Source organism: Tursiops truncatus, chromosome 4 (assembly GCF_011762595.2).
Source record: "Tursiops truncatus isolate mTurTru1 chromosome 4, mTurTru1.mat.Y, whole genome shotgun sequence".
NCBI lineage: Eukaryota > Metazoa > Chordata > Mammalia > Artiodactyla > Delphinidae > Tursiops > Tursiops truncatus.
Window position 1 is genome coordinate 132,731,751 of NC_047037.1, and position 15,065 is coordinate 132,746,815.

The 15,065-nt window shown below is 40.3% G+C and overlaps 2 protein-coding genes across 11 annotated transcripts in view; one reads left to right on the plus strand and one right to left on the minus strand.

The window, feature by feature from the left end:
* Positions 1 to 14,229, minus strand: part of CRYZL1 (crystallin zeta like 1) — a 34,710-nt gene extending 20,481 nt beyond the window's left edge. For 2 of the 8 annotated variants that reach the window (XM_033856031.2, XM_019922324.3), the window contains exons 1-4: positions 13,753 to 14,229; positions 4,879 to 4,950; positions 3,163 to 3,240; positions 810 to 882 (exon numbers count right to left, since the gene is read on the minus strand). In XM_033856031.2, coding sequence (XP_033711922.1) covers positions 810 to 882; positions 3,163 to 3,240; positions 4,879 to 4,950; positions 13,753 to 13,851 — 322 coding nt within the window. In that variant the 5' untranslated portion in view covers positions 13,852 to 14,229. Of the gene's footprint in view, positions 1 to 809; positions 883 to 3,162; positions 3,241 to 4,878; positions 4,951 to 13,462; positions 13,553 to 13,752 lie in introns of all 8 variants that reach the window. The other 6 variants (XM_019922326.3, XM_019922328.3, XM_019922327.3 and 3 more) reach the window with 6 other exon arrangements.
* A 326-nt stretch (positions 14,230 to 14,555) lies between these two features.
* ITSN1 (intersectin 1) overlaps positions 14,556 to 15,065 on the plus strand; it is a 230,621-nt gene continuing 230,111 nt past the window's right edge. For 2 of the 3 annotated variants that reach the window (XM_019922857.3, XM_019922858.3), the window contains exon 1: positions 14,575 to 14,775. The gene's annotated coding sequence lies outside the window, so the exon portion shown is untranslated. Of the gene's footprint in view, positions 14,776 to 15,065 lie in introns of all 3 variants that reach the window. The other variant, XM_073804459.1, reaches the window with a different exon arrangement.

Consider the following 15,065-nt stretch of genomic DNA (forward strand, 5'->3'; position numbering starts at 1 on the left):
GATCATCTTCTGGCTATTATAATTCTTATTTTTATTTTCGTACAATCCAAGCAGAAGAAAGGAGAGGAAATAAAATTATGATTTAGTTATGTTAGAAGATTACATTAAGAGTATCAGATGTATTATAGATTAAATTTACAGGTGAAATTCAAATAGTCTAACCCACGTGATAATGCTCATTCATCCACTCACATATGCAAGAAGAGCAACCATAAACTGATTGATCATGAACTATTAGCAGAAAATATGAACACTACGTTTACTCAGAAATTATTTCAAGTACTTAGGCTTACTGTTCTGCATGTTAAGACCATTATTTACTAAAATTTTTCTTTATTTAACGCAATCATAAAATATTACTGGTTATTTCTCCCCAGAACCAATTTCAGATGAGCAAACTGTTTACCTTTTAAATACTCCATTTTAGGCATACTTTAAAAATTTAATGTGAACGTAGTTACTGACCATTATATAAATTTTGGCCCAAAGCCAACTTACACAAGTAATTTATGCTGGTCTGCAAATACCGTAAAAAGGACAATACTGGTCATTCTATTCAATGTGATTACTCATGGATTTAAATACATAATCTCTAAATATTTACTAAACTGTAATAAGCTCTTCAATTATAAAATACCAATATTGTTCTAGTTTTCTTTTTAATTAAAAAAAGGGAAAACACTTCTGCATAATTAACTTTTGTATTTGAAGAAGTGTGTATAATTTTATGTGTCAGTAAACCAATTAGCTACCATTTAATTTCTTTTACCTTAGAAAAGGAATACAAATACTTATATCTGTAAACTTACCATCTAACACAATTCCAGCAACTTCTCTCCCAACAGGAAAGAAATCCTTCTCCATCTTCATTTCTGTTAGAAGCTAAATAATGACAAAGGCTTGAATTTATTGTCAAGAATAAATCCGAACCTCTTTTCATACATGAGGAAAGCAGGAGCAAAAACCAAACCACATAAAAAGCAAATATGACTCCATTTTTGGCATCAAGACAAAAAGCAAGTAACTTCACAAAACAGGTTCCTCTATAGAGTAGGAAACCAAGTTTGCTGAGGAATTAGTGGACATTAGGGCTTAGGTATGAGTATTACCATTCAAACCACCATCAACATACTTTAACATCTTTATTCTGCCAAATATGAAGGGAAATTATAGCCAGAACAATTCTCAGTTGGCTAAACACTTTGTACCAGTCACCTCATTTGGGTGGGGTGGGTTTGAGTGTTTCTCACAAGCCTTGGGTTAGGGAGTAGGTGAGAAGTCGTGATGGATATACACAGGGCAACTGCGACATAATCTCAGGCTGGAGTTTCTTCTTTTAAAGGATAAATTATTTATTTATTTTTCATTTGTTTATTTAATTTATTTATTTTTGGTTGCACTGGGTCTTTGTTGGTATGCGCAGGCTTTCTCTAGTTGTGGCGAGTGGGGGCTACTCTTCACTGCGGTGTGCGGGCTTCTCATTGTGATGTCTTCTCTTGTTGTGGAGCCACGGGCTCTAGGCGCACGGGCTTCAGTAGTTGTGGCACTTGGGCTCAGTAGTTGTGGCACACGGGCTCTAGAGCGCAGGCTCAGTAGTTGTGGCGCACGGGCTGAGTTGCTCTGCGGCATGTGGGATCTTCCTGGACCAGGGATCGAACCCATGTCCCCTGCACTGGTGGGAGGATTCTTAACCACTGACTACCAGGGAAGTCCAAATTATTTATTTTTGAGAGATTAGTATGTTGTTAGATTCTGACCACATTCAGCATTTGATTTTTAAAGTGACAAGAGTGTACATAGATAAGCCTGTAGTTTAAGCTCCTTTTATACTTTTCTAAAAGTATAAAAGTTACTATACTTTTATAATAATACTAGAGATGCTGAACATATTTGTAGATATGTTAGTATTTTAGGAACAGTAAGTAAAAAGAAATTGAAATAATTTTCTTGTATATTTCCCTTATTTTTCAATTCTTTGATCTCCTATACATACTTCATTGCCAGAAAAGTCTCTTTCTCAATGTGGAACTTTACCCTTTTCCTAAGATGTTCACATAACATTCTTACAGAAATACTCGGTGTTTTACAGTGTTTATTTTTTATGCAGAGCTAAAATCATGGTTATGGCAAGTGCACCCTGTTCTCCTTCACTTACCATAAGCATCTTCTCACATTCCTACAGTTTCCATAATCATTATGATTAATAGTTGTTGTAAAATCAAATTTATTTCACTGTAATTTACCATTTCTTTCTGTTAGACATGGAGATAATTTCCTAGACCAGCATTTGAATGGATTTTTTGTAGTTTTATAAAGAACATCTTGGAAGGGCTGAACACAGATCTCTCCAGATAAGGAACAGTATATTATTCCCAGTGAAAGGACTTCAGGGCATCTCACTAATTCACTTCTCAAGTCATGCTCATGTTACAGAATCGCCCAGTGGAAGCCTATACCTTTGTTCTGTAGTTTCCCTAAATGTGACTTTACTGAAGAAAACTTTTAGATCCCTAGAAGTTATGCTGACATTATAAGCCAATAAGTTAAGGGTCCAATAAAACTATAGTATTCCTCTTTATAAAACTGAGTAAATGGGCCTGCTCTATTTATCATGGCACATTTAACCATACTTTATTTATTTACCATCTGAAGACTTTCCATGTACTTCGTGGTCAATAATGGAAGATTACTGTGGGGTGGTGTGAGGTGGTGTATGAGAGAGAGAGACAAAGAGAAATGACAAGAAGAATATGAACCCTATCAAGACATTGACTAGAAATATCTACGGACTAGAGACTTAATAAATTAATTTTAGGTTTCTAGTTTCTATTTTTACTATATTTAAACAGTCACTTCTTCCTTGATTATAGGCCTTAGTAATTATAAATTCTCAGCTTTTCACAATGTAAAGGAGTTTATAAAATATTTTCATATAATAATATAAAATGCATGACTTCAATTAGGCTAATAATTTACCTTAATATAGAAATACACAAATGAACATTTAATTTTTTCCTAGCTGTTCTATTCTTCTAAGAATGATAATTTCTTCGTACTCAGAAGTCAGTTGTTATTATTATAATTTTTGTACACTAAATATATTGTGAAACTCTCATTTGACTTTTGGCCAAAATAAAACCACCAATACCTTTGTATTTATACCTTTGTATTTATCTGGCTCAGAGCACAAGCTTTAACTTGAAGCTTCACATAGTTATCCTCTGTAACAGGAAGATTTTCCTAGAACCAAATAATAAAATAATTACACATTCCTTTGAGAATATGCCTTCGTGTCGCAAAAATTTTCACACATAATCGAACAAAATCAAACAGACTCCAAATCTTACACCTAACTTAACTGAAAAAGGAACAAGCAATTATCCTATAGCATATAATACAAAAGAATATAGGGAATTTGGGGGTAAAAATTTTAAAAAGCCTTAGTTAGGGTACATGTTTTGAAAAGGTACTTAAGATACTGACAGGGATATATGTGTAGGCAATGAACACAGGATAACGAAGTAGAGCAACAAATACTGTACCTCATTTTAATTTAAATAATCTCAAAGCATCAAACCTTCATGCAGGGATAGCCTTAAACACATACACATAATATATAGAGTGTACTGATTATGGAATTTTCTTAATGCTATAAATAAAGTTCGTTAGTGTCATTTATTAATCTCTGCCTTATTTAACATCTTTTTGGACATTTCAGCATGCCCCATGGCACTCTGGGGTCAAAATACAAATTTAATAGAACTTAATTATTCCTCATATTGCACAGCTAGATATAACTTCAAAGGCAAAGATATTTCAGACTCAGGTACTCAATGTCATCCACCAATGACACCAATAATTAAAATGCTTTCTTCAACCCCTGATATGCCCAATTTTAGATCAAAAGTTGGCTAGAACAGCTACTTGCACAGTGCCTCCTGTGTTCTATCAAAGGGATCACTGTGTTTAATTTGATATGAACACAATACTCTGGGCTATCCCTTTTTAAAACTCAGATTTGATAATTGGTGATAACACGAATATATTCAACAATATCGATTAATTTGTGGATTTTACTCATGATTGTGTGAACCTGGTGATGATTGCTCCTGAGAGCCAATCAAAACTCTTAGACCTTTCATCCTGACCCAATGGTAGAAACCAAGCTGTCTGAGGTTTAGAGTCCTAACTTAAATGATTTTGGAGCTGTAGAAAGATAACACAGGAAAACTGGACTGTGTTCATGAGCTGGAAATTTTTATTACTACTATGAAATATACAGGCACTATGAAATACATATAGCACTTAGTTTTCATCCCTAAATTTACAGTGCGATAATGACTCTGGCCTGCCACAAACCTTTCAATCACCAATGTATGAAAATTCTACTATCTATGCTTAAAGTGGTAAAAAACTGGAAACCATTTAAGGCTTAGTGAATGAGGTAACTTCGCACAGCTCAGAAGTTAGTGTGAAAAACAATGCTTTTCCACCTCTTTCATTTCCCAATATGAGAGAAAGTATTTTCTCAAATATGCCTACAATCTGAAAACTCACTTTACTGTGGTCTTCAGAATAAACTGGGTTAATTTCGCAACACATAAGACTACTGAAGTTGTTCTGTTTTCCTAATATCTTTTATGCCACCACCCTGAGGAACTAAAAACTCTTTTGTAGCAACTCTTTTAAAAAATATAGTTATACCACAATATGGACCACTGTTTTCACATAAGATTAATTTATAGGGTTTCACTTAAGTAATTTTCACTCATTTAGTTCAACTCAAAATAATTTGTAATAGGCCATTTAAAACTGGGTCTGTCACATATGGAAAATACACTATCTTGTTTCATTTAATGATTAAACAATTTTTCTTACCCTTTCTTGGAACACAAATGTTATTTCTTCACTTGTAGAACTCTGTTGAAAATATAAGCCTTTCATAGTCACCTAAAAACAAAAAAAAGAAAAAATATACATGAAATAAACTAATCAACAAAACGTCTTCCAGATCAAATGAAAGTAAAAATTGAAAAATAGTGCTGGCAAAGGATAAAATGACAACTCTAAGTGTTGTCTTCAAACGAATTCAGGTAATAGTTCTTGAAAGCAATCAAACAAGATAGTATGCAACAATCTCTGGTACGCATTTGAGAATGGGCTTATAGTTCAGCCTTTCACACAAAGGCGAGCATGTGCTTAACTTCACTTTACTGTTCAATAAAAAGTTTGAGATGTACTTGAAAAAATAAAAAAAGCCTTATGCAGGCCAGAGGGCTCAATTTTAATAACCAAAGGTGTCAACGAAAGGGCTTTCAAAGTCTTAAAAAAGACCATTAAAAAAGGAAAAAGTGGACAATCAAGACACTCATTGAAACTGTACCCCTAATTCCTCTGTATCAGTTTATAAGCCATTTAATGGAAGTATTTAAACCTGTATTCTGCAGACTTCTTGAAGCACCTCTAAGGATTCACAGCCGTTTCTTTAATGTTCATAGTAATTGTATGACAAGACTATTTTTTAAATGTAAATTTTATAGAAGTACTGTATAAAATACACATAGAAGGGCTTCCCTGGCAGTCCAGTGGTTAAGACTCCGTGCTTCCAATGCAGGGGGTGCAGGTTCGATCCCTGGTCAGGGAACTAAGATCCCATATGCTGCGTGGTGCCGCCAAAAACCCAAACAAACAAGCAAAGGAAAACTTACCAAAAAAAAATTAACTAAAAAAAATACACATAGAAAAGTTCACAGATCCTAAGTGTACAGCTTGCTGAATTTTACAAAGTGTATGTGGCCTTGTCATAGCAGGAAACACATCACTAGAACTCCAGAAGCTCCCTGGTTCCCCTTCTAGTCACTACTTTCCCCTCCTAAGGACACTCAATATCCGAGTTTTAAGAGCAGGTTAGTTTTGTCTGTTTTTTACTTTATATAAATGAAATCATGCTCCTTTATGTTTAGTTTCTTTCTCTCAGTGTTATGAATTTCACTCATGCTGTTGCCTGTAGTTGTATTTATTTCATTCATTCTCTTTGTTATCTGGTATTCCATTCACACCATTGTTATATGGTATGAATAAATTACTATTATCCATTCCACTAAAGATAGACATTTGACTGTTTCCAGTTAAGGCTTTTACAAATTATCCTGCTAAGAACATTCTTGTACATATTTTTTGGTGAAAGTAGTATAGTATTATTGAATTTATTTTACGGATGAGCAAACTGAGACTTACAGAGGCTAAGGCACATACCTGGGGTCTCAGAGCACCCGCTGGGCTACAGCTGAGACAAATCAGGTGCTAACAACTCCAAAGTCATTTTTCTTAACCATTATATTTAATGGTTTTCTATTGAGCTGCTAACGTTAGATGTATCACTTAAAACTAGAATCCTATCTCCTATAGTTTAGGATTGATAATTAAGTGCTTGTTGACAGAACTAGCAACCCAACTTGTAAGGCTCACTGAAAAATGAAAATGTGGGGAAACTTGTCCAGAAATTATTAAAATTTCAAGATGGTGACAGCCAAGCATTTAAACCAAGCCTGAGTCCCTTCTGAGTGTGAGGTCCATTGTGACTGCATAGGTCCCGTGCTCATGAAGCCGGCCCTGAAAGCAGAATCTTAGTGGATCTAATGGAGCTGTATAGTGGATTTTTACTGAGCAGTTCAGTAATGGTTGCTTTCTAGAAGGTAATAATCAAATGCTGGAACTAAGAGAAATGAGTACACATTCCAGACATTTATAGAAATTATGTATGTAGCATCTATCAACAAAGTACATAAAGAAAAGAAGAGCCAGGTAGGAAGATTAAATTAAGTCTAGCCCTCTGGTTAGAGAAGCCCTCTGGGGTGGGTGTGTGCGTGTGTACATACATCAATATGTTTGCTGGGGTGGAGGGGAGAGGGGAAGAACCTAAGCACAGAACAGAGGCTATGCATTCCCTTTTATAGAAATCTAAGCTCTTCTGCCTAGTTGTCAAGGCTGTCTAGATGCATACCCACTGTCCCTAGTCTACCTTACTCCCCCCATTTTTCCAACACATACCCTGTCTGATCTAGTCAGCATGACTTCACACCATATGGCCACCGCTGTCTCAGGGCTCCAAGGCACTGCCTGCTCTCTGAGACTGCACAGTACTTACGCTATAGATTCTGTGAAGTAAATAAAGCTCAAGTCCTATTCCCTATCTGAAATCACCTCCCAGTGACTTGCAATCTACCCCATCTGTCCCATGCTTCTAGATTTCATTGTTACATACTAACAAACAAAGCCTTGTTTTATTCACTCACTAACTAGTGGGTTTTCCCAGCTATTGCTTCAAAGAATCAATATTCCTTATTACGAAGTAAATAAACCTCTGCTCCTACTCAGTCTGGAGCTACTGGAGTTGCCTTTTTGAGAAATGAAATAATTACACATCAACACCTCGATTTCAAAGTGTCTCCCTTTGTAATTCTGGAAGCCACTGTCTTCCCTGCCCATTGCATCTGAGAACATACGGCATGTCTCCCAGATCAGCAGTCACGTGGATCTCATACTGTATGCACCTCCAGTTTCAAAGACCCTGGAAGCTGTTTGTGTGAACCCTTAGTGTCCCTTAAGACAACTGTTATATACACAATACTGCCAGTATTTTTGGTCTGATCATCCTAAATAGTTCCTCCAAATTAGATTACAATCAATCTGGCTGGTAGAAAAAAGTAATGTTTAGTTGGTCCAATGAGGAAACATGTGGGAGCAAAAAAACCCCTCAAAGTTACAAAGTGAAGAAAGAGAAGTGTTTTTACAAAAGTGGCCAGAAGAAAATTGAGGAACTATTACTTGTTTTGCAACCCCAAAAATGAGTACTAAGCTCTTTTTTTTAAGAAAAATAATTAATTTATTTATTTAGGCTGCGTTGGGTCTTCGTTGCTGCACAAGGGCTTTCTCTAGTTGCAGCGAGTGGGGTTACTCTTCGTTGCGGTGCATGGGCTTCTCATTGCGGTGGCTTCTCTTGTTGCAGAGCATGTGCTCTAGAAGCACAGGCTTCAGTAGCTGTGGCAGGCGGGCTCAGCAACTGTGGCTCTCAGGCTCTAGAGGACAGGCTCAGTAGTTGTGGCGCACGGGCTTAGTTGCTCTGCGGCATGTGGGATCTTCCCAGACCAGGGCTCAAACCCGTGTCTCCTGCACTGGCAGGTGGATTCTTAACCACTGCGCCACCAGGGAAGTCCCAACACTAAGTTCTTAACAGGGAGAAAATGGTAGAATGGATGATATTCAAGTCCCACTAAGTTTCTTAGGCACTGGTCCAGATTAAATGGAACACTTAGTCCACTATTTAACAAAATTTTTATTGAATGTAAAGATATTTGCATACAGAAAATAAAATAACTGAACACCTCATAAAATAAAAGTATAAATTAAATGTATATTATTTATCATGCCATTTCCAAGGATGAATGTTATGCAACCTCAAAATTATATATTCTACTGTAAGCTTTCCTTTATCAAAGAAGAGCTACGGGGCCTCCCTGGTGGTGCAGTGGTTGAGAGTCCACCTGCCGATGCAGGGCACAGGGGTTCGTGCCCCGGTCTGGGAACATCTCACATGCTGTGGAGCGGCTGGGCCCGTGAGCCATGACCGCTGAGCCGGCGTGTCCGGAGCCTGTGCTCCGCAACGGGAGAGGCCACAACAGTGACAGGCCCATGTACCGCAAAAAAAAAAAAAAAAAAAAGTACTACGTAAAACTTTTAAATAAAAATAAATCTGTTTAAAAATATAGGCTGATGTAAAAAGCCCTATAAAAAGCATAAAGATTTTAAAGTTTTCCAGGTACATCTGATTTTAAATATATTTGACATAAGTCCACAAATTGAAGATTATGGTTGTAATACTTTAAATTTTTATAATGGTAACATATTAAAAATTTGGAGAAACAAACATTAAGACCTCTATTTTAAATAATTTTTGGTACAAAGCAGAATAAGGAATTTGCATAAATTAAACATTTACCATAAATAACACCAAGAAAGTAGTTAAAGAAAGTACTATCTTTTAAGGAATTTCTAAAAAAAAAACAATGGGAAGAAATTTCAAATGGTTTCATCTTAGTTATAACAACATGAACTCCACTTGCTGTTCCCCTGCTACACTATGCCCCAAGGAGCTCATCTATTAATAATTGTAAATAAAACCTCTACAGATCATTCCTTATCTACACTTTCAGACCAAAAGTGTTCTGAGTATCAGATCAACCTCAAAATCAATGGACATAAAACTAGACTCGTTTTTTTTCCCCCAAACAAGATTTTGCTGTACCAAACTTCAGTAATCGAGGACATTTTAGAATCTATCATAATTCCTTCCTCTGCATTAAGTTATCAACCATAAGGCTTCCTTTTCCTTTATAATGTCCTGGCTTACCTGCTCATTTTATTTGTTAGCACAAGCGATGGGCTAACACTGCAATGCCTCAGGCTTGCGCTATGGCCACAGGCTGCTGAATGGCTTTCTTTCTTTCCTTCATCCAATACACCTGTTACTCTATGAACAACTTAAGCCTGAAAGTCCAAACTCTTCTTATATGCTCAATTTTCCATTTCTCCTCAACACAAACTTTACAATTTGGTGGCCACTTCAGGTTCGGGATTCAGTTGTTTTTTTTTTTGGTGGGGGGATATGCAGGCCTCTCACTGCTGTGGCCTCTCCCGTTGCGGAGCACAGGCTCCGGACGCGCAGGCTCAGCTGCCATGGCTCACGGGCCCAGCCGCTCCGTGGCATGTGGGATCTTCCTGGACCGGGGCACGAACCCGTGTTCCCTGCATCGGCAGGTGGACTCTCAACCACTGTGCCACCAGGGAAGCCTGGGATTCAGTTTTAATGCTTCTAACCCACCCTAATTTATATTTTAAGGAAAGCACAGATACACTGTCAAGCAGCTAGGCTGCCAAAAAAACCAGATGAAGTCAACTCTGAAATGTTCGCCCATCATGCTGGGCCTAGTGTACAGCATTATGATGCTAGCTGGATTGTTAGGGGTAAATCTTCAGTTATATTGAAGAGGTGACAATACTAAGTTTTAACAATGTTCTTACCCATCTGTGGGACTTTTCATACATATCTACATATCACAGAAAGAAGTACGTCAAACCATGTACCCATAAAACATATGGTCAGCATAATCCAAGTAACTAATGGAGGTTTGGTTCAAATACCATACTTTGCAGGTTGTGGAGGAGACTGGTAGTCCTAACTAGATAGGCCAGCTCTGCTTCTTAAAGAGGAAGGCATATCTCTACATCTTGCAGGCAACAGTCTCTAGAAATCCGTATATTTCAAGGACACTTTAGATAAGCAATGAATACATAGGTGTTTGGCTACACACTGTACTGTTCTCCTGGGTCTGTTACAAGATGGGCATGGGAGACACTGTGATAGTGGCTCATACCTAGCTAAACCTGGAAAGCATTTCTAGCTAATAACATGTATTATGAGAAATTTTTTTTTTTGCGGTACGCGGGCCTCTCACTGTTGTGGCCTCTCCCGCTGCGGAGCACAGGCTCCGGACGCGCAGGCTCAGCAGCCATGGCTCACGGGCCCAGCCGCTCCGCAGCATGTGGGATCTTCCCGGATCGGGGCACGAACCCGTGTCCCCCACATTGGCAGGCGGACTCTCAACCACTGCGCCATCAGGGAAGCCCCTATAAGAACTTTTTATTTCACATTTTAGGTATATGATTTAAAACTTAGGAAAATGCATGAAGTTGCAATGGTTCCTCTTACTAGATGGATTTAAACTAGAGGCTGGATACACATTTACAGTGGCATCATAAAGGAGATTCAAGCATCAGTTGAGGGGCTCGAGGGATGAGATGACCATAACAGTCTCTTCTAATTATGAGAATCTAGATTTATATGAACATTATCAAGACATACTCAATTGAATTTATACAAGTGACGCATAATCTTTACAACTCACACAACCTGAGATCTCAAGATAGGTGAAGAATTAGGAAAGGAAAAAAAGTTTTTTTGATATGGGCTTTAGGTGGACGCAACAACAAGAGGCATTTGATTGGATACGTCAAATTGTTGGCTATATATGCAACAAGTGGCTTCAGCAATGACCTCTTCCGAATCGCAAAAGAATTTCTGATTAATTCTCCTGCCTCTAAGAGAGCTTAACTATTGTTATTTGTTGATTTACAAAATACCTTTTCACTTAAGAATTCTTACTAGTAGGACCCCCTTGCTAGTACTGCTGGGAGGTGGGTAGTGGGTTGATTGGGGAAGTGGGATGGTTATTAATTGAAAGATTAGAAATTTTTGCTACAGTTTCTATTTGATGTAGGGCCATTTAATACAGTAAGATCTAGAACGACAGAAACTTAACTTTCATTTATATTTCTGAATTAGCATAATATTTTCCCATATTGTACTACTGGGGAACAGTGGAGCCAATGGTGGCATGAATGACAGTCATCCCTTCCTGCTGGCTTAATCATGTGACACTGGGACAATGAAGGTCATGAGGAAGACAAGCAATTGAGGGATCCTCCCTATATCTCTAATACATTCTCCCTCTTCTCCAACTGACTTAAGGGATGTTCTCCACAGATTAACATTATTGCAGTTTGTCAACACTTAGTTTTCTAAATCACTATAGGATTTTAAATCAATTCTTACTTCAGATGCAAAGTAGGACATGTAATTTTGATTAAATATTTACTAATAAATTCACAATCAAGGGAAAATAATACACAAGATGTCATCTTTATTATAATGTATAAAAAGAGAAGAAAATTATTTTGCAAAATACTACATTTTAGCATTATGTGGATATGTGTGTTTTTGCTTTTCTACTCATAAAACTGTCATTAGCTCAACGTATACTGTTTATTGGGTCTAGAAAAATCATAAATAAAGCTGTCTTTGAACTATTCTATGTGAAGTTCACAGGAGCAAGAAAACATTTTTATCAATTAAAAATATATTTCACCAAAAACAACCCCCCAAAACACTGTGATTCCATAGTGAAACATTTTTAGAATTCCCAAGCCTTCCCTTTTTCCTCCTTCAAGGAGGTACACAAATGAACCAAGACACATTACTGTCCAGGGTACAGTACTGGTTCAGAGGCCTATATATTCCTTGAGGTTTTGTGCACTCTTCTTCAATCTAGAACTGTGATTTTGAATGCACAGCACAAAGAGTTGTAAAACTACCAAAATATTTCACTGCAACTGACAGGCAACTTTGCCTTGTATGGTGAACCTTCTCTTTCAAATCTGAATGTCTCATCCTCTGCCATCTAGAGCAGAGGCATCAATAAGTTGAAATTAGTGATAAAAGGTAATTATTAGACACTGCAGTGATTGATGGATACAGTTGAGAAGTCATAACTGACCCTACCCTGAATCCTGGCTTTCCTACTTATTCACTGTATGACTTGGGCTACGTAATTTTAACCCTCTGGGCCTTAGATTCCATACCTATAAAACAGGAATAATAACAGTAGTTACCTCAAAGGGGTACTGTAAGGCTTAAAAAAATACATGCAAAGCCCTCAGTACAATACCTGGCACACAGTAAGTGCTCAATAAACGTTGACTGTTTTTACTATTATTTCTGTAAACTGAGCAGAGAACTTGTAAAATATCAAGAGTTCCAAAGCCCATCTCACAGAGCAGCGAGGGGTTCTGTCCAGAGCAACTTGAGTTTTAACACCTTTTAATTTTGGCCGTGGGCTATGATATCATCTAGATCTGTGCCACTAGCCACCAAAGAGCCCTTGAACTGTGCCTAGTCAGAACTGAGATGCGCTGTTAGTGTAAGATGCACATCAGATTTCGAAGACTTAATATGAAGAAAAAGAGAATGAAGAATATCTCGATTTCAAAATGTCTGATTATGTATCGAAACGATATTTTATTTTTTATCTTTGGCCACACCGCGCGGTTTGTGGGATCTTAGTTCCCCAGACCAGGGATGGAACCGGGGCCCTTGGCAGTGAGACCTCGGAGTCCTAACCACTGGACGGCCAGGGAAATCCCGAAATGGCAATATTTTAGACATCCTGGGTTAAATGAAACTTTAAAATTAATTTCATGTTTCTTTTCTTTTTTCTTTCTTTCTTTTTTTTAAACGTGGCTCTCATTAAATCTGCACTCAGAGCTGATGGCGAGCTTGTCAAACTGCGGATTCTCAGGACCGCCCAGACCTACACAATCAGCATCTGCGCTTCAGTATGATTCTGAGGTGGTTCTCACGCACTGCTCCAGTGTTCCTCTGTTGAGCTTACTCTGGAGGACAAACCTGGCCCTACAGTTACATAAATGCGAATACCCTGGCTTTAAGTAAGTGCTCACCGAAAAAGAAAAGTGGAGGAGAAAGCGGCGGGAGGGAAGGAGTAAGGTAGAAAGAAAAAGAAACTCCAAGTAGAGGAACAAAAAGATGCAGGAAGGGGAGAAATCCAACCTGGGAGATTCAGTGGAAGGGAACTTCCAGACTTCTGTCTCCATAAATGTGGAGAGAGATACAAACTGAGGTAAAATCTACCATCCAAACCTGTAAGGACCAGGAAATCGTCAGTCAATTCAAGTCTTACCCGCCCCTCAGCGGCCTCAGCTAAGCGAGGCCTGGGCCCGAGAGATCTGAGGACGGTAACCACCATCCGCCCCAGGGCTCGACGGTTCGCCGGGGAGTCTCCCGCTCTCTCCCCCAAGGCCCGGTTGCCCAAGACACGCAGCACGTTTCTCAGCACTCACCTGCTTCGGAGCGGCTCCAACGGCCTGCACCTTCACCACAGCCACCTTCGAGTCCTTCTGCAGAGGGCCCGCCCCCTCTGGGCCAGGGGCTGTTCCCATTGGCCAGGCCGCTCGTCAGTCTCGGAGGCTCTCGGACCCCCCGAGGCTGTTGGGAACGCCATAGCAACCGAACATGGAACTACATCTCCCGGCATGCTCTACGGCGATGCACTCGGGGCTCCCAAAAAATGCGCGAAGTCCTAGTTGCCGAAGGGTTCAGTTTTATGCAAATATCAGTTAAAGACCACACCCTTCCTCGTTCCAACCGTATCCCCATCATCTTCTTTGGACTGTGCCCCGCCTCCCTTTTGCCTCCACATTGTTCTTTCCTTTAACACTTTCCGTTAGTTAGTTGAATGCATCCTAACTAGTGTCTCGCCTCGCACGGCAACGGAGAAATGCACCGAAATCGTGAAACAAAATATGCCTAAGCCCCGTCAGGAATATCCCAGACCTGACGTCTCTAGTTACGCCTTCAGGAAAGGGGATGGGGAGGAAGGAGAGCCCAGGTCACGCCCCCTTTGCACTTGCTGATTGGTTTATTCGGCTGTCACTCCGTCCTCTTTCATTTTTTTCAGCTGCCCCTCCTTTGGTTCCCCGCGGTGGGCGGGGCTAGAGGTAGGGGGCGGTGAGGAGGTATAGGCCCCTTCTTTCGATTGGTAGATTTTTTGTCCCCACCCACCCGGGGGCGGAGATGGAGGGGTGGATGGGAGCAGGGGAGGCAGCTGAGGGAGATGAGGAGATAGGCGGGAGCGAGGGAGCGAAGGAGGTAGAGAAGAGCGGAGGAGAGGGGAGGGAGCGCAGCTTGGTTGCTCCGTAGTACGGCGGCTCGCAAGGGAGAATCCCGAGCGGGCTCCGGGACGTACGGAGAGGCGGGCGGGCGGGGATGGTGTGCGGGGCTGCGGCTCCTGCGTTCCCTCCCGCTGCGAGTGAGCTGCACTGATTTGTCCCTGGGGCGGCAGCGTGGACCCGCCTGGAGATGAGGTGAGAAGCGGGCTGGACCGCGGCGGCCTGGACCAGGAAGGCGGCAGGGGCGGGGGTCGGCGCGGGGGTCGGCGCGATGGCCGCCTGGGGCGCCCGTTCCCCGGGCCGGTGCGCGTCCCTCCGGGCGCCCTTCACCCTTTGCCACACGGTCGGGAGGCGCGGCACCCGCAAACCCTGTGCCTCGTCCTTCCTATTCTCCCGGGGGCTGCGGTGGGGCGGCCGGCTGGCGGGCGCCGGGAGGCCAGGGCTCCGCGGCGGACTGAGGGGGTGGCGGCTACGGGACGGGCTTC